This window comes from Mixophyes fleayi, chromosome 6 (genome assembly GCF_038048845.1).
Source record: "Mixophyes fleayi isolate aMixFle1 chromosome 6, aMixFle1.hap1, whole genome shotgun sequence".
NCBI classification, from domain to species: domain Eukaryota; kingdom Metazoa; phylum Chordata; class Amphibia; order Anura; family Limnodynastidae; genus Mixophyes; species Mixophyes fleayi.
The window spans coordinates 103,168,105-103,183,131 of NC_134407.1; the positions used below are offsets into that span (position 1 = coordinate 103,168,105).

Consider the following 15,027-nt stretch of genomic DNA (forward strand, 5'->3'; position numbering starts at 1 on the left):
AATTCTCCTGCCTCTGCAGCAAGTGGGGCGCATTCTGTACCCGGTTCCCTGAGCCAGGGTCCGGCTGTACCTGTGGTCGCAGATTCTGCAGAACAGACAGGGTTTGGTTTCCTTTTCATTAGAGAAGCTGTTGCAATCCACTGCGCCATCCTCCTTCTGTAAGCACAGTGAAGTGAGTTACATTCTGACTGTTTTTCCCAGAAGGAGGGTGAGGTGATTGTTGCATCTGATGTGGAGAACTCCTATTTTTGTGGAGGAAGCTCATCCTGACCATCAGGAAGTGGAGGATTTGATACGGGCTGTGCGCCAAGTGCTGGGAGATTCCTGAGACAGTAGTCCAGAGACAGAGGAGCTGTCTATATTGCAAGGCAGTCAAAGACTTTTCCCTCTTCTTCCCAGTTGGAGGATTTATTGGGAGACCCTTGGTCGTCACCAGATCGTAAATTCCAGGTGTCCCATCGGCTACAGACTTGTTAACCTTGCAAAATGGGAGGCGCCTCCATGGATGGATACAAGGTTGTCTAAAGTCACTACCATTCCTCTTCCCAACGGGGCCACTCTTAAGCACAGTGCGGGTGAGGGTGCCTCCTTGTGGCCTACCTTGGCAATCGGCGTGGGTTAACAAAGCTGTGGAGCACTGGTCAGAACAGTTGTCTGAGGGTTTCTTATCTGGGAGATCGTATTCTGAACTACTTCCTTTGGTGGAACAAATTCAGAGAGCTACGGATTATTTGTGGGTGGCGGCCCTGGACACGGGATTAATTGGGGCACATAACTCTGCTCATCATACTCTCTGACTTAAGTCCTGGGAGGCTGATGTAGATTCTGAGATTATTAGGTGAGAACTGCAGGCTGCATTATATTCTTACCAGGTGCGCACTGCATGACTGCATTATATTCTTATTAGATGAACACTGCTTGACTGCATTATACAATTACCAGATGAGCACTGCATGCTGCAGTATATTCTTATCAGGTGAGCACTGCATGGCTACACTATACTCTAATCAGATGAGCCCTGCATGGCAGCACTATACTATTATCAGAACTCAATATAAATAGGGGTTAAACGCTAACCACACCCCCGGAACAAAATGGTATAAATGACACCTATATGCAATTATGAGCACTTGCCCTGAGGAAGCCCACATGGATGGGTGAAACGCGTTGGATATATTATTTCAACTATAATTTTCTATTTTAATTGCGAGCTCGCTTTTTGACTTTTTATAATTCACGGAGGTATCTTTTGCCAACTGCACATGCGCAGAAGCAATTAGACAATAGACGCAGGAGTGTGACGGACAATCACCCGCGCGGACACCAAATTCCGAAAGACTGGATCTATTGAAAAATTATCAGTCTTCGAGAAAACATAACTTCAAGCATGAAATTTAAAACTCATTATTTGGATGCACGAAGAGTGAACGAACGGTTGTGAGTCCAACAGAGTCATCACCTTACCATAGAGAGTGTGTGTTTTTCACGGGACCTCTACCAAGAAACATCGCAACTATATGTATCTACAGGCTATTAGTAGCTATCCCTGTTGAGATCACATAATAACTCTTTCATTCCCATTTGGGTCTTGCAACATTATATATTTTGCATACGTACCTGCAATAGCAAGACGTATGTTACATAACGGTTATTGATTAACCATTGTCTATTTGTCTATACATTGATTAGTGGCAATTTTAATTATATTTCAGTGCACTGATTTCTTATGTACATCTGTTTATAAACATAACTTTCATTTTATTCATGTCTTTTCTTCTCTTGGTTACCTTATTTTGCACCCAGAATTGTTTTATATAGATTCTGAGAGTGTTCTATTTGGGTCAGAGCTTGACTCTATTATTAAACATAGAAACATATAGAAACATAGAAGTTGACAGTAGATAAGAACCACTTGGCCCGTCTAGTCTGCCCATTGTTTTATTAACTTATGGTAACCTTAAACCTTATTTGATCCCTTATTCTTTCTAAGGATATTCTTATGTATATCCCAAGAATGTTTAAACTGCTCTACTGTATTAGCCTCTACCACATCTGATGGGAGGCTATTCCACTTATCTACTACCCTTTCTGTGAAGTCGTTTTTCCTCTGAACCTACTTCCCTCCAATCTCAGGTCATGTCCTCGTGTTCTAGTACTTCTCTTTCTTTGAAGAATGTTTCCCTCCTGTACCTTGTTCAAACCCTTGATATATTTGAAAGTTTCTATCATGTCCCCCCTTTCCCTTCTCTGCTCCAAACTACACATATTAAGTTATTTTAGTCTTTCCGGGTAAGTTTTGTGCTGTAGGCCATGCACCATTTTAGTTGCCCTTCTTTGTACAGTTTCTAATGTATTTATATCCTTCTGGAGATATGGCCTCCAGAATTGAACACAGTATTCTAGATGAGGCCGTACCAATGACCCATACAGTAGCATTATTTCTTCTTTCTTTCTGTTACTGATTCCTCTCCTTATGCAACCAAGCATCTGACTTGCCTTGCTCATTGCTTTGCTGCATTGCTTACCTGCCTAAAATAGTAACTCATAGGTCCCTTTCCTCCTCAGTAGTTTCCATTATAGTGCCATTAATACTATATTTAGCATTAAACTGTAGTTGACACTCTCTTGACCATTCCTCTAGTCTATCTAGATCATCAATCATTTGTTTTACCCCTCCTGGTGTGTCTACCCTGTTGCATATCTTTGTGTCATCTGCAAAAAGGCATACTTTCTCTTCAATACCATTTGCAATGTCTCCAATAAAGATATTAAAAAGTACTGGTCCAAGTACAGATCGTTGGGGTACTCCACTGGTTACCTTTCCCTCCTGTGAATGTACTCTATTTAATATAACTCTGTTTTCTATCCTGCAACCAAGATCTTATCCATTCCACCATCTTTGAATCAAATCCCAAGCTTTCAAGTTTATTTAACAGTCTGCGATGTAGGACAGTATCAAAAGCCTTACTAAAATCTAGATAAGCTATATCTACAGCCCCCCTTGATCTATTACTTTAGTCACCCAGTCAAAAAAGTCAATAAGATTTCTTTGACATGATCTCCCTCCAGTAAATACATGCTGTTTGGGATCCTGTAAGTTACTGGATTTGAGATATTCTACAACTCTTTCTTTCAAGAGTGTTTCCATCAATTTTCCTACTACTGATGTAAGGCTCACTGGTCTGTTGTTGCTGCCTCTTCCTTGCTTCCACTAGTGGGATTACATTCACTTTTTTCCAGTCAAAGACTGTGCCTCCTTAACCACAATGTGTTAAAATATGAGGCCTTCGGTTATGTTTACTAAACAGCGAGTTTGAAAAAGGGGAGATGTTACCTATAGCAACCAATAAGATTATAGTTATCATTTATTTAGTACATTCTACAAAATGACAACTAGAATCTGATTGGTTGCTATAGGCAACATCTCCACTTTTCAAACCCGCAGTTTAGTAAATATACCCCCTTGCCTAAGAGGTTTGGAGGCACTAATTCTCTTATCACTGTTTTTCTATATAAGCACAAAAACAGAACAGTACGGCATTGCCGTACATTCTATAAAGCATGAAAGTTATAAACATTTTCATTTCTTGCAAAGCTTACTTTCATTAAAGCTTTAGCATATAAATACAATCATGGCTGCTAGACTCTATTTTGTAATCCATATTCCATTTTGTAAGCCAGACTGAATATTCAAACAATTCTGCATCAGTACATAAATGAGCTGTTTTTTGTAGCTTACATAAATGGTCTTTGTAGTGTAGCTCTTATATTTACCTGCTAGTATGGGAAAGCATCCTTTACCTTGCTTGGTGTGCTCCACTCTGCACTTTCTGTTCAGAGAGGAAAAGAACACCAATGTTCCCCCTAATCTCTCAGAAGAATTTAGTTTTGGATCCTCAAAATGTCGATTTGTGTGCATGGCATTCTGAAGCTTCTCTTGCCTCAGCAGTGTTCACACATCATTGAACTCATTAAGGTTTCTGTTGACTGAGGACACCCCAGAGGTAAACAAAGACCAAGGACAGCACAAGTGGCAGCTACACAGGGGCTGGCCACTGTTACCCCTTATGCTCTTATCTTTCATCTCAATTTAGCAGCATTGAAGTCAATAAGTCAATTCAGCGGGGTTGTTGTACTTACCTTTATTGTTAACCTCTGATAGCCAGACTCTATAATGAACTCTGAGCATCTAGAAATTATAGCTGTGTGCAGTGGAGGGACCCTTAAGGAGTAAAAGGTTTGTTTAAAAATAAAGAAGTTATTCAGGTGGAAAAACCACTAACCCCTGGACTAAATTCCCTCCCATCACAATAATAGTTTTGGAGTCCCTTGGACCCCGCCATTCATTCCCTATTTAGCAGGGTCCCGGCATTCACAAATAGCTGAAGCCTCTTGCGATTACCTTTGGGGCAGCTAAGGCTTTCAGTTAGAGTCATTTATTTAGGCCTCCCTCGCCCCATCCAGCCCTGACATTACATTAAGAGCATTCACATTTAATAAATAGTCCTATTTCCAGGCGCTGGCAAGATGCAGCCCAGGGGGCGCACAGGCGGGCGCATCACATGACACGCGATGCGGCCGCATCATTGATGACGCGGCCGCATCGCGTGTCATGTGACGCGCCCGCCTGTGCATTGAGGCGGGCACGTCACATGACATTTTTACCGGCGGCCATCATGTGATGTGGCCGCCGGTAATAATTAGGTTATTGTGCAGCTGGAGGGGGGGAGGCGGAGCTGGGCGGCCAGCCCTAACAATGGATAAACTGAGCGGCCCGGGGGACCGATGCCCCCCTGCCCCCCGGGCCAGCCCGCCCCTGCCTATTTCCCTCCAATTAGCCCCAACATTAAATTAAAAGCATTTTGCATGTATAGAAAGACCCCCCCAACATGCCCTTACATTAAATTAATGGTACTCATGTTTAATAAATACACACATTTGCCAACAAATAGCCCCACTGTTAAATCATTAGTATTCACTTTTAATAATCAGACATATTTCCCACCAAGCTGCTCTAATATTAAATAGTTGGTATTCACAATTAATAAATAGCCTTCCTTCTCCTTAAAGTCTGCCCCACATTAATTTAATAATCCCCAAACCACCTCAGAATTAATTAAATCACACCACCTTTAATAAATAGTCATTACTATGACTAAGTCCATCATCAACTAATTTGCCCCCTACTAATAAATTTATATTTTCCACCCACTATTAAATGATTATCCCCCACCCTCACAATTACATTTTTACACAGGTCCCAACCAACACCCCTATTACAGTAAGAGCCCTCCCCATACACGTACCTTTTACCATCTGGCTCTGTAGAGTTCAAAGGCAGACTCTTCTGTCTGCCTCTCTTATGGGACTGCACTACAACAGGCTGCTCGCCCCAGGGAAGAGGGGGATGGGACAGACCTTTAGATCTGCTGCAGCAAACTGGCTGGTCCCTAGGGACTATCATTTTCTTACTCAAGTGCTTGACTAGGCTGGCATTTGTCTATTACCCTGGTAACTTTTCCACAGAATTGTACATTCCTGATATTAAATGTATCACTATATGAATATGGTTTATATTCTGGCACCTACTGCAGAAGCTGAAGCAGCCAAATAAACAGACGCCTGATCTCTTTTCTCAGAAAGTGCCTCTCAGAGTGAGTTGCGGGATCTTCTCTCAGAGTTCAATCTTCTGAAACAGGTGAATCATCCACATGTCATCAAGCTGTATGGGGCCTGTACACAGGATGGTAAGTAATGCCGATCACTGTAACAATAGATGAATACTTACCACTGTACAACATATTCTTTTGTAGGATATTAGCCTATCATTTATTTTCGGACAGCAATAATTGCTTGTGTATGGAATGCTATGAAGTATTAAGGATACTTGGGTTGCTTAACTCTTTTGCTAGCTTGCCCTAACATCATCATCATCATCAATTTATATAGCGTCACTAATTCCGCAGTGCTTTACAGAGAACACAATCACCTCAGTCCCTGCCCCAACAGAGCTTACAGTCTAAATTCCCTATATAAGGTGTGAGGGAAGAGAACCAAATCAGACTAACCAGAGCATTTAAAGTCAAGACAAGAATGGGAATAATAGGGTGAAGTTCTTTGTAATTCCTGATATTTCACATTAATACATTTATCCTGCAAATTAATTTTTTATTCCTCTGAATGTTATCTTTCCTTTATTAACTTGAAGCTGCCTTTTATATCCTAGTGTGCGTAATGACTTCTCTAGTAAAGTCGCCTCATTTCTATTGAAAAAAAACCACTGTAGTGCTGATGGAATGAGTTTTATCAAACAAAAACTGGAAGTATGCTGCCACTAATAACCTCAAAACAACTCTGTATTTGGTTGTCCTGTCTGATTATTTTATCCATTTATTTATGAACCATTTTTTGCCTGATGTTCTCTGACAGACCCTCGATATTGCCATGTCAATCCATTTAATCAATATAAGATCAATTGCATATTTCACAATCGCTTACATGGGTCCGACAATGACTCAGTATAATACATCTAGAAGCAATTTATGACTCTTGGTCAGTAGGCAAATTTCCAGGAAGGGTTTGAAATTGCTGGAGAATCTCTAAGACAATCTAACCAAAGTATCCATGCTTTTAGCATCAGATTTTAGTCTTTAGAACATTCTCTGGGAAAGTATTAACACTTTAGCAATTATAACAGTATTTACAACCTATCAAAAAGAAACGTTCACACCAGTAGTGCTAATGTTGCACACAGATCTAATATTTGTGTTCTGCCATCCTCCCTCTTGAAACAAACAATGTATGTGATCCAAATGTTTGCAACTGAGGAGGAGTTTCCACATAGTTAGGAAACATTCATACAGCAGAATTGAAACATCCTTTCAACAATAGAATACTTTCTTTCCTTACATTTAAGTCATATCTGGAATACTTGGATTAGAATTTTGCAGATCGTTTAAATATATCAGGCTTTAGATTTTCATTTATTGAACTTTGCAATGAACTGTATATATATTACACATGATCTGTGTGAATTACAGTAGCAAGCCTAGGATTTTGCACATACGTCATCATCGTTATTTATATAGTACCACTAGTTCTGCAGCGCTGTACAGAGAATTCACCTTTGTACACTCTGTTCACTCTGAATTCACAAAGAGAAAGAGACTAGAATCAATTTATAGCAGCCAATTAACTTACTAGTATGTTTTTGGATTATGGCACTTCAATTATTTTGTGTTAGTTGTGAGATTTTTAAGCAAAAAATAATGTTCAGTTGAGTAATTTCAGATTCCAACAAAAGGTTTACTTACTTTAAATGCAATGTTATAAAGTAACATTTCAGAATAAACAGCTCCTAGATACTGTATAAAGCAACTTACAGTTCGATTTATGTACATTTTCATATTAATTATTTTTCCTTTTTTTTCTTTAATGTTTTCCTTCTGTATCTAGGACCCTTGCACCTTATTGTGGAATATGCAAAGTATGGTTCTTTGCGCAGTTTTCTAAGGGAAAGTCGCAAAGTGGGACCCAGTTCTGTGGGTGGTGACTCAAATCGTAACTCAAGTTATCTGGACAACCCGGATGAAAGAGCCCTGACAATGGGAGACCTCATCTCCTTTGCCTGGCAGATATCCAGAGGAATGCAGTATTTAGCGGAAATGAAGGTAAGCATAGCTTTGATTTACGGTAGTTTCATACATTTCCATTACATCACTATAGCTATATCTGACTGGAATTTGCTGCTTATCAAAAGTAACCAATCAGCCCACTAAAACATTGTTAATTTAAAAGCTACATTAAGATCTGGCTGTATGGCTCAATTGTTGATGTTCTGTATCTATATCAAATATGGCAGTTCTTCATGTCACATTTTTCTCTGCTGGTTCCTTGTTAACGTAATGCACACAGCAGTTAAAAGATCCAAACTTTATATGATGGTATAGTAAAGCACTTTAGTGTAAAACATAGGCTGGTCCCTCCTTAATTTTGTGCATGTGATTTATTTTTATTTTTTTCATGTACCAATGTATCATTTTGTACTATAATTGTTTAAAGTACTTTTTATATTTTGTTTCTACATTTGTGGAATTTTTGTTTTGCATTTTTGCATCCACACAACTAAACACTGTGTTATGCTTGCAATTATTAATATTAGCCTGTTTATTGGAATCACTGATGTAATAGATTCTACCTCACTTGACGCGCCGTCCTATTGAGAATACCAACCTGTCACTGGGGATTCCAGATGCAGGGTCTTCACATCTGCAAAGATAAAATAGATGGAACTCTGGGATGAGCTGGGCTGGGTGTGTCTGTGACATATAGCTGGGGTATGCACCATTGCCACACCCCGTTGCTGTTGCTACGTTCCTGGTTATGTTAACCTTGGCACAGGGGACTACAGGTGTCCACCACAGAAACAAGGGCAAGCCAGTACCATCACAACACGGGCCCTACTCAGTGTGGATGGGCAGCGCGGTGGCTTAGTGGTTAGCACTTCTGGCTCACAGCACCGGGGTCAAGAGTTTGATTCCCATCCTTGGCCTTATCTGTGTGGAGTTTGTATGTTCTCCCTGTGTTTGCTTGGGTTCCTTCCGGGTGCTCTGCTTTCCTCCCACACTCCAAAAACATACTGGTAGGCTAATTGGATGCCATGAAATTGACCTTAATCTCTCTCCGTCTGTGTATATGTTAGGGAATTTAGAGTGTAATCTCCAATGGGGCAGGGACTTATGTGAGTGAGTTCTCTGTACAGCGCTGCGGAATTAGTGGCGCTATATAAAATAAATAGATGATGATGATGATGTGGATCACACTGGCTGTCCTTGATTGTAGACCCACCATAATCTCACCTACAGTCTGTTATGCTTCTAACACAAGTAGTGTATTCCACCCACAATAGTTAAGTATAGCATAATGACCCTAAAAACAACTATGAGATCACTATGCTGCGCAACTAACAACTCAGACTAGAGGGTAAATGTATCAAGCTGTGAGACCTTACTTGTTTTGTTTCTGATAGCTTTTGGTGTCAGCAGGATGAAGCTGTGATTATTCCTTGTTTTCCCCTGTTGTCTTTTTGGGCTTGGCGTCATCTTCTTGGTTGAGCCTGGCGCATTCTGCCTTGTCACTGACTGCTGCTGTCCTCAAGGCTCTGCTGCAGCTCTCTCTGCTAGCTTCAATGTTGTCTTGCTTCATCTTGATGACTTCTCTCTGGAGCTCCTCCCAGGACTGTCTCCGTCGTCCGACTCTGTCTCTGTCAAAGACTAAATAAGAGACTTGCAAGGAGGTGAAGTGCTATCAAAATGGCCCACATTCAAAATTGGCTCACGACAGCGACCTCTGATTGGGCAGCATTAGTCCACGGCCAGAAAATGAGGATGGAGTCTTTACCTGCATCCCGACTCTTGGCGGATCAGCTGGCTACCTCTTTACATTGGCTGTTAGTTACAGAATAGCTACAGATGTTTTGGGTTGGAACAGTACATATTACAATACATGTTGCCATCACTTTAAATGTTATTAAAATGGCATATTAACAAACCCCACATAATATTTTATTTGTTGCAGCTTTTTGTTTTTCTTTAATAACTTTATTTATAAAGTACCAACAAACACTGTATGCATACAGCCTAGAGAGCCAAAGTAGGCCAGAATAGGTGACAGTGTATACGTCTGGAAGGGGCTGTAAACAGAAGAACATACAAAAAGGGTTACAAGAAGACAAATAAAGTACACGTTCAATTAGATGGCTTGAACTGTATCAAAGTAATAAATACAAAACCATTGAATGATATGTCTAAATATGAGGTCTATTTTCTGTAATATAATGAGTGAGTGAGGGAAGGGGCATAAGGGGGAGGGAGGCCGGGTGGTAGACTGAGACAAGACATGGCTCTCCCGGCGGCCAACGTTCCTCTATTTGAGGAAAACAGAATCAACATATAACATCAAATTTAATAGGTATAAGAAGAGGGGTGAAGTATCCCGAGGAAGAGCGCTGGTGTCGTGTGTACTGAAGGGACTATTATATATAAACCAATCACACCAGAATTGGGAGAATTTTTGTGATTTATTGTTCAGGTATGTCGATTTTTTTTCCATTGATGCAGAGAAACAAATTTTTTTTATGAGGTGTTATCTAGATGGGAGGTGCTGGGTGATTTTTTCCAGTTCTTAGGCACTAGGCATCTGGCTGTTTTAAGGGTTTGTTTGGACAGCTTCTCTGCATGCTTATCAACAGCCTCTAGTGGAGAGCCCAAAAGGAAGGACCAGGGGCATTTAATGATATGACTCTGTGTAACTTCACTGAGTAGAGCAGCCACATCATCCCAAAACAGACCAATCTTTTGGCAGGACCACCAAATGTGGTGGTCCTGCTACATCTGGCAGTCCAATCCAAAAGCCTCCTCTCTCTCTCCACCTAATAACAGTAGAAAAAGTAACAAACTGTGCAAGCCTCTGAAACAAGACCTTACAGTACTGTAATGAACATGAGTTAAGTTCCCCATAACTTAATCTCTACCCCCCTCAAAGTGCCCTCTCCACTAAGTGGGATATCTAGAATAGACCACTTCAGGGATCATTCCTTCACCAGATGTGAAGGAATGAACCCCGTTTGCTGCACTCCCGTCAACATAGATCAGATGTGGTCCCAAATATTGTTTTCAACCTAGTCTGGACGAGGTACCACATAAAATAGATTTTATAAGCATTTTCTTTCACAAATGAGGAGATAGAGGTCCTCGAGACCCACTCTCTGACTGTTGACCAGGTGTCCTCATCTGGTGGCCTGCCCAAGTCGGCTTCCCACTTAAGTTAGTGAGCTGGGCAGTTGGTGGATGTGAAAAGTAGGTTATATAAGTTGGAAATAATACCTCTCTGAAGGGGACCTCTAACACAAATAGATTCCAGTGGAGTCAGCTCTCTCGCAATGTCAGGTTTTGAGAAGGATTAGACATAATGTTGTACCTGAAGGTACGCGAAAGGGCTGACTAACAGGAAATTGAACTTTTAATTTAAGGACATCAGAGCAATACAATGACGAAACTCAAGTACAACTCTAATCAACTTGATACCCCTCACATGCCATGATTGAAAATGAGAGTGGTATAATCCTGCCTTCTCACCAGGGCAATGCCAGAGAGACGCTATGGGAGAGGGTATTGAGGTGGTCTTAAAATGCAGTCTACAATAGTCCCAAATGTGATAAGTAAAGGAAATGACAGGGTGAAGTTCCTTAGTTTGAAGCCTATCGCACGCTGGCATCCCCAATGTCGAGCCCAAGAAAAACACCTTGCAAGCGGAGGATTCCAGATCTATCCATCATGGGCCAAGTCCTCCTGAGAGCCATGCCACGGCCTGGCCCAGGTGGATAGCGTTATAATAAAGGTTAACATCTGGAAATACCCTAGCTCCATTGTGTGTAGCTCTACGCAAAGTCACAAAGCTGGTATGTGGAGGCTTGTGGCACCAGACAAATTGGGAGAACCAGCAATGCAGCTGTAGCAGAGTAGATTTAGGTCCCTTCAATGGGAGCGTTTGAAATAGGTAGAGTAAACGGTGTAATATGCTCATTTTAAGGGAGACAATTCTGCCCAGCCAGGAAATAATAATTTTTTGCCATCTGATCAGATCCAGCCTAATTGTGTTAATAACATGTGTGAAGTTTGCTGAGGAAGTAATATAGACTCCCAAGTATTTTGGTATACTCTTAAGGAGATCCAGGGTAGGATGCAGCAGATGAAGTGCAAGGGCCTCAATCTTGGAAAAGTTAACTTTATACCCAGTGAGAGAGCCGTAGTCATTGAATAAGATTGGAATGGAGGTATGAGGTGAGGTCAGTAAAAGCTGGATATCATCTGCGAATAAACTAAGTTTATACTCGTCAGGCCCGACCACAACACCTCTGATAGCAGTGGAGAGACGTATCCTGAACACCAAGGGCTCTATCACAAGAGCAAAAATCAGCGGTGATAGTGGGCATCCCTGTCAGGTGCCATTTAAGATCGGGAGTAAGGAACAGAGTACTCCATTCACCGAGACCTTCGCCGTGGGACCACAGTAAAGGGCTTGGATCCCATGTAAAAAGTTACCACCAAATTCAAACTTTTCAAGAGTTTCCAGCATGAATGGCCAACTGATTTGGTTAAAGGCCTTCACTGCATCCAAAGAGAGCACAATGGCCAGGGTCTTGGAGTGGTTAATACAGTGTATAAGATTGATAGTGCATGTCTGCCCGGTATAAACCGACTTGATCTTTATGGATTAACTGAGGTAACACTACATAAAGACGCTCCACCAGAGACTTTGTGTATGTTTTAACGTCTATGTTTAAGAGGGAGATAGGTCTGCAATTGGCACAATCTGAAAGATCTTTGCCCTCCTTAGGAATAACATTAATTCTAGCTTGAAGCGCTTGTTTGGAGAAGGATCCACCCTTAAGCACGCTATTGAACACATCAGTAAGATAAGGCGAGAACAAGGCATTAAATGTTTTATAGTACATGGCGATGAAGCCACCTGGGCCAGGGGCTTTATTTAGTTTTAGGCTTTTTGTGACACTGGAAATTTCTTGTGGAGTGATATCTGCACCCAGCACCTCAAGCACACAAGGTAGGGTTCTAGGCATGTGGCATTGGGACAAGAAGTCTCAAATAGATTCCACAGGCACCAGGGGGAGAACTACCATTAGGTGAAATGTTATAGAGTTTACTATAGAATTTCCAAAATTCCTCTGTAATTTGGTCAGGATCCTGTGTGGTGACATCTAAATGTGATTTGATTCGAGTAACATTGTTACGGGATATCTTGGCCCTCAGCCTGGATGCCAGCAACCTGTCTGCCTTATCACCCTTTTCATAAAAGATCTTATTCATACATTTCAGGGTGTTTTCAGTTTTGATAGAGAGCAAAAGGTTGAACTCACCCCTTGCCACCACTATTTTATTATAGTTCTCTGGTTGACCTGTAGATTTGTGGATAGCATCGAAGTTGGCAACTTGCTCTGAGACCTCAAGAAATTTTTGAGTTCTCATTTTTTAGCGAAGGAGGCCACTCTTATTAGGCTACCATGAATCACAGCTTTATGAGCATCCCAGAGAAGCATAGGAGAAATCAATTGGTCGGTGTCGTGAACATAGAGAACTTACAGTTATTTATAAGGGTTAACCCATCACATAATTGTGGGGAATAAGGGATACATCATAACTGCAGTGTAAATATGTTACATCAAATAAATCCATTGATAAGTTTAGCTACTAAAGTGTAAAATGTGAATACAGAAAGTCTGATGTAAATGTATTTGATGGCTTTTCACATTCCAGTGTGAGAAGATAGGAGTGTCACCTGGGGCAGCTTCAAAGAGCTGCTGCGGTGAGATATTCCCTGGCCTGAAATGGAGTTGTGACACCTGAATAGACTTTTAGGAACCACTCAGCATGTTGTCTGGCTCAAAGAGGCCATGTGCTGACGTAGGCTATATGTGATATAGACAAAAATAATTCAGTTTTAAAATATGCCACTTAAAATCAATAAAAGTAGTGATCAACCACATATTCCTCAATAGCATGATGAAGGGCAGCTCATATGTCAAGTTAAGTATTCTGCCCCACAAAGAAGTTAAGGAAATGAGTGTAAGCTCTGTGAATACACTGTATTTAGGCGTATTTGGTATCAGAAGATGGACAGAGTCATAGGGGATTTTTTCATAATAAAATTGGATCTGTGTAACGCTCCACAGAAATATTAGGTCACATAGTAGAATTGAGTAGTAAATCAGACAACATGCAAATGGTGATTGAAAAAAGTGTCACAGGCCACAAACCCTGGGGGATAGGAAGAGGTGTGTAAGTGTCTTTAAAAAGCTGAGACCAGTTACAGCAAATTGTCAGACTTTGGGTAAATCAATTCACCTTGATAAGCTGTCCATCTTCAAAGCCAATTTCCCCTGGCCAGAAAATGCTCATGTAAGTGCTACTCTGAATGTAACCCTTATTATTTTAACAAGCTTTGCTTGTATATCTTATCTCAATCTAATAATTATTTATTAATTACTATTTATATCTGAATGCCCTGTACATTTGTATATTAAATCTATAATTTAATATGTTGCATCCTTGATACTCTAATGAATCCATTAGGCTGTTAACAAGAAATAGCATGACCAAGTTAACCCTTTGAATGCCAATGTATGATTTGTGATACATTTGATTAACAAGCAGTGTATGCTTGCATTTACATTTGTGTAACAGTCTGGAGGTGTGAAGACTTAACCCTTTATTTGCTGGTGTGGGTCTTGTTAGTCTGTGGGCAGCTAGAAGCCTGGTGTGCCAGTTCGGTACAGTATATTGGGGTCCTATTGCCCGTATTCAATAGGTGGTGGCAAACCTGAAGTGTGTGGAGGGTATGAAAGCGCTGTTTTGGGGGCGTTTATAGAGTAATAATTTCGGATTGCATTGGCAGTTTGTAATTTTGGATTAAGCAGGGTCCTGTCATTTAAGCTCCAGGTAAACTACCATTGTCCAGACCAAGGGCCTGCAACGTCCACCACAGCCAGGCTATGGTCCGACCAAGTGCTCGGGAATATGTCAACATTGAGAATATGCTGAGTTAGCTCAATACACAGAAAGTCCATGTTCAGGAGGGTGTACACCCTTCATACGTCAAACAAGAGGGAATGGTAGATCTAGGGGGAGGGTGGGATCTGTCCAGATGGTTATCTAGTGTGGCATTGAAATCTCCTGCCAAAACTACTCTACCCTTGCAATGTAAAGATAGGAGGTCACCTATAGTTTGGAAAAAGTGGGACTGATTTGAGTTGGGCGCATACACACAAAGGCACACACGTATCAACTTTAGATTTCAGTGTACAAATAAGCTATCAAGTATTTGTGTGTTACATGAAATAACAGTCAGTATTTAACTTATGTGAAAAACAGAACACTCATTTGCACCCCTTGCAATGTAACATGGTTTTGTCCAGGAGACTAAAAAATAAGAATCCTCTTCATTTAAGATCCT

General features: G+C 40.9%; 1 protein-coding gene across 1 annotated transcript in view; it reads left to right on the forward strand.

Annotated features, from left to right (window-relative positions):
• RET (ret proto-oncogene) overlaps window positions 1–15,027 on the forward strand; it is an 80,478-nt gene that overhangs the window by 51,616 nt on the left and 13,835 nt on the right. Inside the window, exons 13-14 of the mRNA XM_075217138.1 lie at window positions 5,640–5,747; window positions 7,456–7,670. Of these exons, the coding sequence (XP_075073239.1) occupies window positions 5,640–5,747; window positions 7,456–7,670 (323 nt within the window). The remainder of the gene's footprint in view (window positions 1–5,639; window positions 5,748–7,455; window positions 7,671–15,027) is intronic.